At 40.9% G+C, this 14439-nt stretch overlaps 1 protein-coding gene across 1 annotated transcript in view; it reads left to right on the top strand.

Annotated features, from left to right (window-relative positions):
- Positions 1-7099: 7099 nt before the first annotated feature.
- The window catches only part of UHMK1 (U2AF homology motif kinase 1), a 31926-nt gene continuing 24586 nt past the window's right edge, over positions 7100-14439 (top strand). The window contains exons 1-4 of the mRNA XM_003824565.5: positions 7100-7599; positions 9279-9571; positions 10239-10430; positions 13083-13177. Coding sequence (XP_003824613.1) covers positions 7332-7599; positions 9279-9571; positions 10239-10430; positions 13083-13177 — 848 coding nt within the window. The 5' untranslated portion in view covers positions 7100-7331. The remainder of the gene's footprint in view (positions 7600-9278; positions 9572-10238; positions 10431-13082; positions 13178-14439) is intronic.

Raw genomic sequence — 14439 nt, 5'->3', positions numbered from 1 at the left:
TGGGAGGAAGATCAGGAGTATAGTTATATATATACCAAGTTTGAGATACTGATAAAATGCTAATTTGACATTCCCCACTCAAAATTCCAGGAAAAAAAGTTCCTGTAGCCAGCTGACAAGAGTGACATTGAGACATTCCCCACTCCCTGCAGCCTCTTCCCCAATAGTGTATCAAGTACAGAACTGCTTGGTTAACATTGAGTAAGCGCCAACCTCAAATCAAGCTTCCATGTAGATACATGCTGTTCAATTTAAACTCTTCTCTCCAACACATTTCCCACTGGAGTTATTCTCTCTTTCAATCCCCATATGCTCTCCCTCTCCTCTTCCAATGATGCTATCATGCCACCTTAATGGGAAAGTTTGAAGTCATCCAGCATTTTTCAGTTCATCACATCGCACATTCCCACATCATCCTCTCAGAACTCTCTCCAATCTCAAATGATGAACTTTCTCTTTTTCTCTAAGCAAAGTCCTGTGTTTTTTGTTTTTTTTTTCCTTAATCTTGTCTGTCTCCCCTACTAGACTATGAGTTCCTTGCCCAGGAAACTAGTGGTTCTTTATAAATATATATTGAAATAATGAATAAGTGAATAAATAAATGAATGAATGGTTTTAAGCTACCGATCTTTTCCAGTTTTCTGGATTTGGGGCCCCACAATCCTCTCCCTAGAATCGTCAATCTCTCTAGGCTAAATAGATCAAGACCAGACTGATTTTAATTAGTGGCTTGCGGAATAAATCTTTTTACTATTTAGACCTACCTGTATCATTAAGCACCTACTTTTCAGGCAAGAGCTAGCTGGGACAGGAGTGAGGGGAACTAAAGAGAAAAAAGAAAATCTACCAGGTGATCAAGAAAATTTAAAGAAGAGAAAATAAAAATAAAAGAATTTTTAAAAAAAACTCTTGAAAAGTAATGAAAAGTCACCAAAAGTATGAAAAAAGTACACCCTACTAATAACAACAAAAATTAAAAACTATATCAAAATGTCAGTTTGGCTTTTAAAATTAAAAAGAAAAAAGTTTAAATAATAATGCTTTATATTGGTATGGATGTGGTAAGTCAACTTTTGACTGCTGATTAGAACACAAATGTATACAATTGGTTTGAAAAAGTGTTAAATTTGGGGGACATTATTTATTCCTTTCTAGTGTACGGCTACTTATTGCTACATAACAAGTACTCTAAAACTTAAAACAACAATAAATATTTATTATCACACATAATCTCTGTAGGACTGAATTCAGAAGTGGCTTAGCCGGGATGGTTCTAGCTAGGGGGTCTCTCATGAGTTGGCAATCAAGACTTCAGCAGAGCTGCAATCATGCTGAAAGCTTGACTAGGATTGAAAGATCCACTTCCAAGGTGGCTCACTAACATGGCTGTTGACAGGAGACCTCAGTTCCTCAACATGTAGACATCTCCATTGGGCTGCGTGAGAGTCTTCATGACAAGACAGGTAGCTCCCCCAAGGTAAGTGATCAAAGATATAGCAAGGTGGAAGCTGAAATGTCTTTTATGACCTAGGAAGTCTCACACCATCATTTCCATAAATTCCCCTTGGTTATACAGATCACCCTGCTCAACATGAAAGGGTGTTACAGGAAGGAGTGAATACTAGGACACAAGGATCTTTGGGGGCTATTTTGGAGACTGGCTACCACAGGGTGTAATCACTTTCATGCTTGAAGGATATGGATCTATCTTTAAAAAGCTCAACAATTAAAATACAGGCCACCCCTTCTGTTAATGATATTCCAAGGCATATCTGTTTCAGAATATTCTTGGTATGACTTTTGAATATGGCTCAATTCTATAATTTAGTATCCTCACCTTTTAGGGTAACAAGTGAAGCAAGGAGAAGACACTGAAGTATAACAGAAGAGACTGGAAAAGCAGAAAGAAAGAAAACTTTACTGGGAAATATTTTCAGATGGATAACTTTTATTTGTAGTGTTCAGGAAAAGGGCTTATAACTAACCAAGATATGGTGTATAACAATGGATATTTTTCACAAGGAGGACCTAGTCAACTTCTAAAAGTTTAGCGCTTAAACTCTCTGATTACAATACACTTTATTTCAACAAGACCCTCTGAGGATCCCTAGTAATTTACTTGGCATTCCTTTAGAGCATTTTTACCTATATTGTTTGATCATATTACACATGTCTAAGTCATTCTACCAACTCCAAAGTCCTTAGAGTTCATTTCTATTTCATCTCTTCCCTCTATTTAGGATCTAATGTCATTTTGTTCTCCACTTCCCTCCCTACTTCTCAACTTCCCACTTTGCTCTCCCTTTATACAAACACAGATGGCTGTACTTATTGCCTTAGAGGAGCCATGTGGCTGCAACCTCACAAAAACCTGTGAGTCTTTGCTTCAGTTTTGTATTCCAAAAGCCCAAAGCCCTCAAGAGATTTGTGTGGACTGCAGACTTAGAGAAAATGCTTTTTAGATATAGTAGGAGAGGGGCTGGGCATGGTGGCTCATGCCTATAATCCCATCACTTTGGGAGGCTAAGGAGGAAGGAGCCCTTGAAGCCAGGAGTTCGAAACCAGCCTGGGCAAGAAAGTGGAGACCTTGTTTCTAAATAAATAAATAAATGGATTTTTAAAATGAAAAAAAAAAATAGTTGTGCAAGATGGTGTGTGCCTGTAGTCCCAGCTACATGGGAGGTTGAGGCAGGAACGTCACTTGAACCCAGGAATTGGGGGATGCAGTGAGCTATAATTATGCCACTGCATTCCAGCCTGGGCAACAAGTGAGACTCTGTATCTAAAAAAAGAAGAAGAAAAAGAGCAGGAGAGTGCACACATCTCAGTGACAACCAGACAAGAAGATGAAAAATGATACTGAAAAGCAGATGTGTCAATGAAAAAAGCCAAACTCGGTAAAATATTTGAGGAGATTTATTCTGAGCCAAATATGAGTGGCCATGGCCCAAGGCATAGTCTCAAGAAGTCCTGAGAACAAGCGCCCAATATGTTTGGATTACATCTTGGTTTTATATGTTTTAGGGAAACATAAGACATCAATCAATATACGTGGGTACACACTGGATTGGTCTAGAAAGGTGCAACAAAGCAGGGGTGATGGCTTTCAGATCATGGGTGGATTCAGAGATTTTCTGATTGCAGTCGTTTGAAAGAGTTATTGTCCTGTAATCAATAGAAAGGAGTATCTTGGTTAATATAAGGAGTTGTATAGTGAGAATACATAGATACAGGGAGGGTAGCAACACACACTGGGGCCTGTTGGGGGTGGGATGGGGGGAGGGAGAGCATTGAGAAAAATAGCTAATGTATGCTGGGCTTAATACCTAGCTGATGGGTTGGTAGGTGCAGCAAACTACCATGGCGCACATTTACCTACCTATGTAATAAGCCTGCACATCCTGCACGTGTACCCCGGAACTTAAATAAAAATTAAAATTAATAAGAAATAAAAAAGATAAGGGGTTGTAGAGACCAAGAATCTCATTATGTAGATGAAGTCTCATAGATGGTCATCCTTAGAGACAATAGATGAAAAATGTTTCTTATTTGGACCTTTAGAAGGTGCTAGACTCTCATTTAATATCTTCAGGGTTGGGAGGGCCTGGAAGGGGGAAAAGCCATAGTTATGTTAACACAGATTATTTACAGATGCAAATTTCCCCCACAAAAGACAGGCTTTGCAGGGCCATTTCAAAATATAGCAAAGCAACATATTTGGGGGCTGGGCACAGTGGCTCATGCCTGTTATCCCAGCACTTCGGGAGGCCAAGATGGGTGGATTACCTGAGCTCAGGAGTTCGAGGTCAGCCTGGCCAACATGGTGAAACCTCAACTCTACTAAAAATAAAAAATTAGCTGGGTGTGGTGGCAGGCACGTATAATCCCAGCTACTTGGGAGGCTGAGGCAGGAGAATTGTTTGAACTCGGGAGGGAGAGGTTGCAGTGAGCCAAGATCGCACCATTGCACTCCAGCCTGGGTGAAATTCCATCTCAAAAAAAGAGCAAAACTCTGTCTCAAAAAAAAAAAAGAGGCCGGGCATGGTGGCTCACGCCTGTAATCCCAGCACTTTAGGAGGCTGAGGCAGGCAGATCACAAGGTCAAGAGATAGAGACCATCCTGGCCAACATGGTGAAAATACAAAATTAGCGGGGCGTGGTGGTGGATGCCTGTAATCCCAGCTACTCGGGAGGCTGAGGCAGGAGAATTGCTTGAACCCAAGAGGCGGAGGTTGCGGTGAGTCAAGATCGCGCCATTGCACTCCAGCCTAGGCAACAAGAGCGAAATTCCGTCTCAAAAAAAAAAAAAAGGAAATATATTTGGGGTTAAAATATTTGTATTTCCTTCTTTATCTGTCATGTGATGTTATGCCAGAGTTAGGTTGGAAAGTAAGTCACGTTATATGGGGTTAAATAAAACCCATCTTGTGGCCGGGTGCAGTGGCTCATGCCTGTAATCCTAACACTTTGGGAGGCCAAGGTAGGAGGATTACCTGAGGTCAAGAGTTCGAGGCCAGCCTGACCAACATGGCAAAACCCCGTCTCTACTAAAAATACAAAATTTAACCGGGCATGGTGGCGCATGCCTATAATCCCAGCTACTCGGGAGGCTGAGGTGGGAGAATTCCTTGAACCCAGGAGGCAGAGGTTGCAGTGAGCTGAGATCACGCCACTGCACTCCAGCCTGGGTGATAGAGTGAGACTTTGTCTCAAACCAACCAACCAACCAACCTATCTTGTTACTGGAAAGTGGTCTCAATCCAGACCCCAGGAGAGGGTTCTTGGACCTCACGCAAGAAAGAATTCAGAATGAGTCCATAAAGCAAGTTTATTAGGAAGTAAAAGGGATAAAAGAATGGCTACTCCATAGGCAGAGCAACAGCTTAGGCTGCTCGACTTATAGTTATTCATATTTATAGTTATTTCGTGATTATATGCTAAATAAGGGGTGGATTATTCATGAGTTTTCCAGGAAAGGGGTGGGCAATTCCTGGAACTGAAGGTTCCTCCTCTTTTTAGACCATGTAGGGTAACTTCCAGGACGTTGCCATAGCATTTGTAAACTGTAATGGTGCTGGTAAGAGTTTCCTTTAGCATGCTAATGTATTATAATTAGCATCTAATGCGTAGTAAGGACGACCAGAGGTCACTTTCACCACCATTTTGGTTTTGGTGGGTTTTGGCTGGCTTCTTTACTGCAATCTGTTTTATCAGCAAGGTCTTTGTGACCTGTATCTTGTGTTGACCTCCTATCTCATCCTGTGACTTAGAATACCTAAATTCCTGGGAATGCAGCCCAGTAGATCTGAGCCTTATTTTACCCAGCTCCTATTCAAGATGGAGTTGCTCTGGTTTGAACACCTCTGACAATCTGATGAGATTTTATGGTTTGTAGGCTGTGACTCCTCACATCCCTTAGATAAGAATTTGGGGCCAGGTGCGGTGGCTCACGCTTGTAATCCCAGCACTTTGGGAAGGTGAGGCAGGCGGATCACAAGGGCAGGAGTTCGAGACCAGCCTGACCAACATGGAGAAACTTCATCTCTACTAAAAATACAAAATTAGCTGGCATGGTGGCAAATTCCTGTAATTCCAGCTACTTGGGAGGCTGAGGCAGGAGAATCGCTGGACCCCGGGAGGAGGAGGTTGCGGTGGGCGGAGATGCCGAGATCGTGCCATTGCACTCCAGCCTGGGCAACAAGAGCGAAACTCCGTCTTACCAAAAAAAAAAAAAAAAAAAAAAAAAAAAAAAAAAAAAAAAAAAAAATTGAGCAAGAGAGAAGACAGGTCAGAGTTTAGTCCTCAACCTCTCCTCAAACTTTCCACTTAGCACTACATGAACCATCTCATCTGGCTGGGAACTTACACAAAACCTGAAGAAAAGAAGATAGGGCCTATTGTCTGATACTAAGTTTTTGCCACACAATCAGAATAGATCTTGAAATAGAAAAGGTTGAATGACTGAAAAGTAAAGAAGGCTACATTTCTTACACACCCGAGTTTGTGGATTGAGATGCCTATTTGCTACATTTGTTACTCAATAAACGTTTGCTGAATGAATAAAATAATCGAATAAATAAATGAAAAATAAAAATTTGGAACAGATCCATGTTTGCCCAGGGTGAATGCTTTTTGATGAGGGAGCCATAGGCAAGGTGGACTATGTTGATAAAAAGAGTTAAACTCTGTAAAATATTTGAAGAGATTTATTCTGAGCCAACTATGAGTGACCATGGTCTGTGACACAGCTCTCAGGAGATCCTGAGAACATGTACCCGAGGTGGTTGGGGTGCAGGTTGGTTTTATACATTTTGGGAGACATGAGACTTCAATCAAATATATTTAAGAAATACATTGATTTGGCCCAGAAAGGTGGGACAACTCGAAGCGGGAATTGGTGGGGGGAGAAATGGGTCCTTCCAGGTTATAGGTAGATTTAAAATTTTTCTAATTGGCAATTGGTTGAAAGAGTTATCAATAGAAAGGAATGTCTGGGTTATCATAAGAACTTGTGGAGACCAAAGTTTTGTCATGCAGATGAAGCCTCCAGGTAGCAGGCTTCCAAGAAAATAGATTGTAAATGTTTCTTACCAGACCGAAGGTCTGTGTTGACCTTAACCGGAGAGGTATGAGGCTAGTCGGACCCCCACTTCCCGTCATGGACTGAACCAGAATTTTAGAGTGCCCCGGCCTGAGAGAAAGTCCATTCCGATGGTTGGTGACACGGGGGGCTTAGAATTGTATTTTCGGTTTACATCTAAAAGAAGAACAAAGGTCTAGGCTTCCAGAATCATGGGTTCTGGTGACCGTGGACCTGGAGGTGATGGTAAACTCTCTTTTTGTTCCTGGGGTGTTTTCCTTGGGATCCTTTCTATGAGAAATGTAGGCCGGGTTTTATTTTTCTGGGTTCCTAGTGGTGAGGTAAGGTGAGGTGCCTCAACAAGAAAAAGGACCAGTTTTGGCTTCAGGTCTATGTGAAAGCGGTTAACACTGGGCCTGGAATGGTAGATACTCAATAATTAAGGTTACTTCTTATTCTCGGTTCTTTTTTCCAAACCTAGCGCGTCTAATCTCTTCTAGGCCCCGCCCCTTCTGAGCCCCCCCTCCTTCGGCCTGTATGATAGGCTCTTCCTCCATTTCCGGCTTCTGGGACTCGGGTGCACCACGGCTTCCGGTGTCATGGCTGCTTGAAGTCCCGGGAGTCGGTGAGGCGGCTGCAGGTCTCTCCCTGCGGAGCCGCTGGTCCGGCTGGCGGAGATGTGACCGCGGGCCCGGCCGGCCTGCCTCAGGCGTCGCGTCAGCTCCCGTGTCCGTGCCCTTAACCCACACCGATGGCGGGATCCGGCTGCGCCTGGGGCGCGGAGCCGCCGCGTTTTCTGGAGGCCTTCGGACGGCTGTGGCAGGTACAGAGCCGTCTGGGTAGCGGCTCCTCCGCCTCGGTGTATCGGGTTCGCTGCTGCGGCAACCCTGGCTCGCCCCCCGGCGCCCTCAAGCAGTTCTTGCCGCCAGGAACCACCGGGGCTGCGGCCTCTGCCGCCGAGTATGGTTTCCGCAAAGAGAGGGCGGCGCTGGAACAGTTGCAGGGTCACAGAAACATCGGTAATTGCCGCTGTCTCCTTTCTCTTCTTGCCCAGGTCACAGTCCGAGCACACTCTTCCTCTCGGTGTCTGGCGTTCCATCTTCCTCCCCTTCTGCGGGAGAAGCGGGTTTAGCCCTCTTTATCACCCCATCCAGGCCCCTTTCCCCTTTCACTTTATTACTGTCTGCGGTATAGTGGAGTTGGTGGTCTGCTTTGCCAGGTGTCACATAGATGCTCAGTAAATTGTCTTGCTTCGAGTCTCATCGGAGAATGCCGCATTCATTAGCATACAGAAATATCTTTTCTAGTGAGAGGAGGCATGTCTTTGCTAGATTGTCGTGTCTTGTGTGGAAATTTTTGAATCTTTGCATACCAGTAGAAAATGGGAACTATGTCTGGGCCTTGTGACATCAATGCTAGTAACTCGTATAGCTCACCTATTATATCTTTAGTACGGATTTGGAAGAAATGATGCACTATTCCATGGGAGCCTTTATAGAAGTGTGAAATTTAGGAACACTATACCTTTGCTCTCTTGAGACTGTTTCAAGAATCAGATACTCAGAATGTAAGATATGTAATGATCACTGATGATTGATCTGTGAAAAGGTTTCATTTTCATTACACGACAGAAAGCTTATCATTAGTTATAGCTTTGGTTATTAAAGTCTTATTTCCTAGCAAGTATGATGCATAATTTGAAGAGTGAGTTTTTTTATAATATCATTTTGGAGAAGAATTAACACTAGTGCTACATTTTTGTAGTTTACTAAATGGTCTGTTACTATAACCTTGGTATTGAAAAGGGAAAAATTTTGCAAGCCTAAGGACTTGCCTGATCTCTGCAAGATTAAAATTTCATCCGGAAAGTCTTAATCTCTTTGTTAGTATTTAGATATAGAGAGCTGTTTATTTTTGTTTTAGTTTTTTTTTTTTTTGAGACAAGTTCTTACTCTGTCACCCAGGCTGGAGTACAATGGCGAGATCACAGTTCACTCCAGCCTCCAATTCCTCCTAAAGCCATGCTCCTACCTCAGCCTCCCAGGTAGCTGGGACTACAGGCATGTAGCACCACGCCAGGCTAATTTTTTGTAGAGAAGAGGTCCCCTTTTGTTACCCAGGCTGGTCTCCAAACTCCTGGACTCAAGCAGTCCTCCTGCCTCGGTCTCCCAGAATGCTGGGATCACGGGCATGAGCCACCGTAGCAGACCTAGACTGCTGTTTTGGATGAAGAAGCAATGTTTAGTTTGGTTTTTGCGCATTGTGACATTCCTTTTAAAAGAGTTACTTAATATTTGGGTTTTTACTTTTAAAAATTTCTTTTTTTTTAAAGGACCTCATGATGCAACAGTAAGTTTTATTTATTTATATTTAGGATTTTTACTTTTAATCATTTTTGCTTGGCACTCCAAGTTCGTGTTCATCACCACTGAGTACTTGATGAAACACAAATTGAATAAGTGTACCATATTTAGTATCTGTGAATGGTAATCAGCTGTTGTAGGCTGTCTCATCTTATTTTTATTAAAATAACCCAATTGCCAAAAGATCTTATTGATGGGAAAAATAAATTACAGTGGAAGCTTGCTCATCAAAGTTATCCTTATCTAGACTATCTCAAATTTGTACTGCAGTTACCTACTTTAGTAGTGACTTACTCTGAGTCTGATTTTTAAAGTATTATAATTTCTTTTTCTAGTGACTTTGTATGGAGTGTTTACAATCCACTTTTCTCCAAATGTGCCATCACGCTGTCTGTTGCTTGAACTCCTGGATGTCAGTGTTTCGGAATTGCTCTTATATTCCAGTCACCAGGGTTGTTCCATGTGGATGATACAGCATTGTGCCCGAGATGTTTTGGAGGCCCTTGCTTTTCTTCATCATGAGGGCTATGTCCATGCGGACCTCAAACCACGTAACATATTGTGGAGTGCAGAGAATGAATGTTTTAAACTCATTGACTTTGGACTTAGCTTCAAAGAAGGCAATCAGGTAAGAAATAACCTTTTCTTTTCTCTCGCAGTTTAAAATGTAGTGGTTGAAGCCAAATATTTTTAAATGACAAGGGTAGTTTAGTAGGGGCTTACAAGTCATTTTAACCTGAATTACTGAAATGCCAGGGGATGCAGTAAATCAAAAGAATTTCAGTGCCACCGTGTAAAAAAAGGACATAATGTTTGGGTCAGGTAGGAGGAGCCAGTGAAGCATGAGAGCTCTGGAATTATTAAAAGTACTTAACCTACATAGAATGGTTTTTTAAATTTTATGCGTGTTTGGCTAATTGCTGAGTTACTATTCCTGGTCTCTTCAGTGTTGGGGCTGTATCTCGTGGCAGAATGCACATGATAGTTCTGCCAAATCCTCTTTTCTCCATGGTTTATCGTTTCTTTGCAGAGTGTCCTTATTATCAGCAGTGCCTAATAGGTAAGAGACAATCCAAAGAAGACTTCTTTATGAGCACTATATGGAAATGTACAGCTTGCCTCTGAGAACTGCCCAGTTAATGAACCAAAGAATTATAGTAATCAAGGACTAAAAATTTTTAGCATTTAGCATGGCAGTGGGTTTACTGCACTCTTAGGGAAGTAATTTCACTGTAGAGATGGATAGAAAGGGAGCAGCTTTTTTATTGGTTGTAATATTTACTCATCTTTTTTAGGATGTAAAGTATATTCAGACAGACGGGTATCGGGCTCCAGAAGCAGAACTGCAAAATTGCTTGGCCCAGGCTGGCCTGCAGAGTGATACAGAATGTACCTCAGCTGTTGATCTGTGGAGCCTAGGAATCATTTTACTGGAAATGTTCTCAGGAATGAAACTGAAACATACAGTCAGATCTCAGGAATGGAAGGTAAACTTCACCAGTGCTTTGCTTTGGGGTCCTTACTTTCAACTTAAGAGTATTCAATTTATGATGATTTTTTTTTTTTTCTTTTGAGATGGAGTTTCACTCTTTCACCCAGGCTGGAGTGCAGTGGTGCAATCTCAGCTCACTGCAACCTCCACCTTCCGGTTTCAACCAATTCTCCTGCCTCAGCCTCCTGAGTAGCTGGGATTACAGGCGCCAGCCACCGTACCCGGCTAATTTTTGTATTTTTAGTAGACACGGAGTTTCACCATGTTGGCCAGGCTGGTCTCAAACTCCTGACCTCATGATGCACCCGCCTGGGCCTCCCCAAGTGCTGGGATTACAGGCATGAGCCACCGCACCTGGCCAATTTATGATGATTCTTTTAGAGAACTCTTGATTGCTGTCTGTTGTCCATACTCCTCTTTTTCTATTTATGATACTTGAATGCCACTACCAACTCCTATGGCTATCAATGTGCTAGTGAGTATTGCATTCTTATTGTTCCTAGCCTGTGGCTTGGCATATAGTAAGTGCTTGATAAAATGTTTGAATGAATGCATTTTCCTGAAGAAGCAAAAGTGGTTTCTTTTGTTTACTAACAGTAATATTAAGTTCTAAAGTGTTACTAATACAACCATAGCTTGTAAGTTAAATGATAATTTTTATAGATTATCTTAACTGCTTTACAGTTAAAAAATATTTTTGCTGGGCATGGTGGCTCACACCTGTAATCCCAGCACTTTTGGAGGCTGAGGTGGGAGGCTCACTTGAGACCAGGAATTTGAGACCAGCCCAGGCAACGTAGTGAGACCCCGGTCTCTAGTAAAAAAAAAAAAAAAAAAAAAAAAATTATAAAAGGTATTTTAATACTTGTTTAATATCAAGACCAATAATCATTCCAAAACATTGTATTTATTAAACCTCAAAAAATTAGCTGGGTGTGATGGCACACACCTGTAGTCCCAGCTACCCAGGAGGCTGAGGCAGGAGGATCACTTAAACAGTAGCCTAAAGGATACTGATATTATCACAACATTAAAGCCCCACAATACCTTTGAAAACATATTGTAGTTAATTCCTAATTTATAAATGCACAAAAAGTTCATTCAAATATTAGAGGTTTGGAACTTAGATATTAAGCAACAAGTTTTTGATACTAAGCAACAAGTGTTTTTTTGAGCATCTAATACATACTGTATAGCTATTATAACATATAGTTTTGTTTCTTTTAAACACCTAGTCACTGATTTCCATTGTAGCATTTTCTGGAAGGGATATTTTAATAGCCCAATGTATGTACCTGATGCTTTTATGGGTAAAAATTGCTTTCTTGGGAGTAAAATCAGTATCATTCTCTATTATTGATATCCCAAACAATCAAGAGTCTTACGTATTCTTTCTTAGTGCTAATCCAGACATAGATCAGTTATTTGAATGAGCTTTGACTGTCTTTGAGCCTTTTGGACTATATCTGCTTGGCCTAGAGCTCATCAGAACTAGATCACATTCAAATTTGTGTGAAATTTAGAGGGGTGATGTGTAGTAATGGGATCTCCAATATATGCCTCTAGATAAAACGTTATTTTTCTGTTTTATCACTTTCTATGGAGGCAAAATTGCCAACTGATTATGAGCGTAGGCTCTAAAGTCAAGCTACTCGGGTTTGTATCTTGCCTCCACAAAGCTCTTACTAAGTTATTTATTTAGGTTCACTAAGCCATAGTTTGCTTTCTTTAAAATGAGGATAATAATGGCATCTATCTCATAAGACTATTGAGGTTAATAAAGAAATGATACTTTTAGCAAACAGCTCATGGTAAGTATTTAATAAATTTTACTGATAATGATAGTATCTGTTCTTTTAACTGGTGTACACAGTTCTAAATTGTGAGTTAGCATAGTATTCAAGGAGAAAATATATTCTGTAAAGATTTAGAGAATGAGTAATATGACAAATAAGATGTTTTAATACTGCATCATGTTCGCTTTGATAGTTTATTTCTGCCTGAAAACCAATTGAAGACTCATTACGGAGATACCCTGAGTCACCTATTATACATTCATTTTTGCATTAAACTACATTCTTATGTGGTTACTTTGGTATTTATTTTTTATTCTTTCATCTAGTAGATGTTCATAGAGTGCTAGGTGCTGAAAATGAAGAAAAAAATGTTCTTCTCTAGAAGTGTGTAATTATGTATATTATTTCCTCTGTTAAGATTGTAGGCTCTTGCTGGGCACGATGGCTCACACTTAATAGTCCCAGCACTTTGGGAGGCCACGGTGGGCAGATCACTTGAGCCCAAGAGTTTGAGACCAGCCTGGGCAACATAGTGAAACCCCATAGCTATAAAAAATACAAAAAATTAGCTGGATGTGATGGCACACACCTGTATTTCCAGCTATGCAGGAGGCTGAGGCAGGAGGATCACTTAAACCTGGGAGGCAGAGGTTGCAGTGAGCTGAGATTGCGTCACTGCACTACAGCCTGGGTGGCAGAGCAAGACCCTGTCTCCGAAAAAAAAAAAAAAAGATTGTAGGCTCTCAGAAGATAGTGTTTTCTGTTGCATTTTACTCTCAAATAGTGCTATATGCCTAGTATTCAATAAATGCAGACTGAATAACCAAAGGAAAACTTTTCTGTTTTTTAAGGCAAACAGTTCTGCTATTATTGATCACATATTTGCCAGTAAAGCAGTGGTGAATGCCGCAATTCCAGCCTATCACCTAAGAGACCTTATCAAAAGGTATGTTACACGTACCATAAACTTGCTTTGCATTCATGTACTATGTGAAATGGTACGTCTTTTTTTTCTCTGAACAGATTTATATTATTATTTCTATGTAAGGAACATAAGTAATGAAATAGTTTTACCAAATTTGTTTTCAAAGGAATGTTCTTTTGCTCATAGTATCAGATGTTAAGCTTTTCCTGGCAGCTGCCTTTTCACTGGAAGATAGATTCACTGTACCTTTGGCCACTCATAGCCCTGGCAGTTCTGTATACTTGATGGAAAGCAGGTTTTTAAAGAGAGTCTTTATTAACTAAAGATTGAGTTTGCTTTTGGACTACTCCCCTCCCCCCAAAAAAAGACCCAAAAACCATTTCGAATAAGATAGTTTTTTATTATACTTTAAATAATTACTCTTGACAACGGTCTGGGGACAGATACAGTTTTTCTGATATCTGAATAGATCCAAAAACAATAGATATTTTGAAAATACAAATGTGTACAGTCGTGTCATTTAACAATAGGGATCTGTTGTGAGAAAAATGTCATTAGGTGATTTTGCCATGCTGACATCATACAGTACTTACATAAACGTAAATGATACAGACTTCTGCCCACACCTAGGCTATATGGCACAGTCTATTGCTCTTAGGCTACAACCTATATAGCGTGTTACTGTACCAAATACTATAGATAGTTGTAATACAATGGTAAGTATTGTGTCTAAACATAGAAAAGATACAGTAAAAATACAGTATAAAAGATTAAAAATGGTATACCTTATAGGGCACTTTACCATGAATGGAGCTTGCAGGACTGGAGTTGCTCTGGGTAATTCAGTGAGTGAGTGGTGAGTGAATGTGAGGGCCTAGGACATTACTGTACACTATAAGTCTAAGGGTAAACACTGTATACTTTGCCTACACTAAATTTATTTTAAAATTTTTTCTCCTTTTTTTGAGACAGAGTCACACCCCATCACCCAAGCTGGAGTGCAGTGGCACAGTCTTGGCTCACTGCAACCTCTGCCTCCCAGATTCAAGTGATTCTTGTGCCTCAGCCTCTTGAGTAGCTGGAATTACAGGTGCATGCCACCATGCCCAGCTAATTTTTGTATTTTTAGTAGAGACGGGGTTTCACCATGTTGGCTAGGTTGGTCTCGAACTCCTGACCTCAAGTGATCTGTCTGCCTCAGCCTCCCAAAGTGCTGGGATTACAGGTGTGTGCCACCGCTTCTGGCCAAAATTTTTTTTCTTCTATAATAAATTAGCTTAACT

This window comes from Pan paniscus, chromosome 1 (assembly GCF_029289425.2).
Source record: "Pan paniscus chromosome 1, NHGRI_mPanPan1-v2.0_pri, whole genome shotgun sequence".
In the NCBI taxonomy this organism is placed as follows: Eukaryota; Metazoa; Chordata; class Mammalia; order Primates; family Hominidae; genus Pan; species Pan paniscus.
This window is presented reverse-complemented; position numbering and strand designations above follow the sequence as displayed.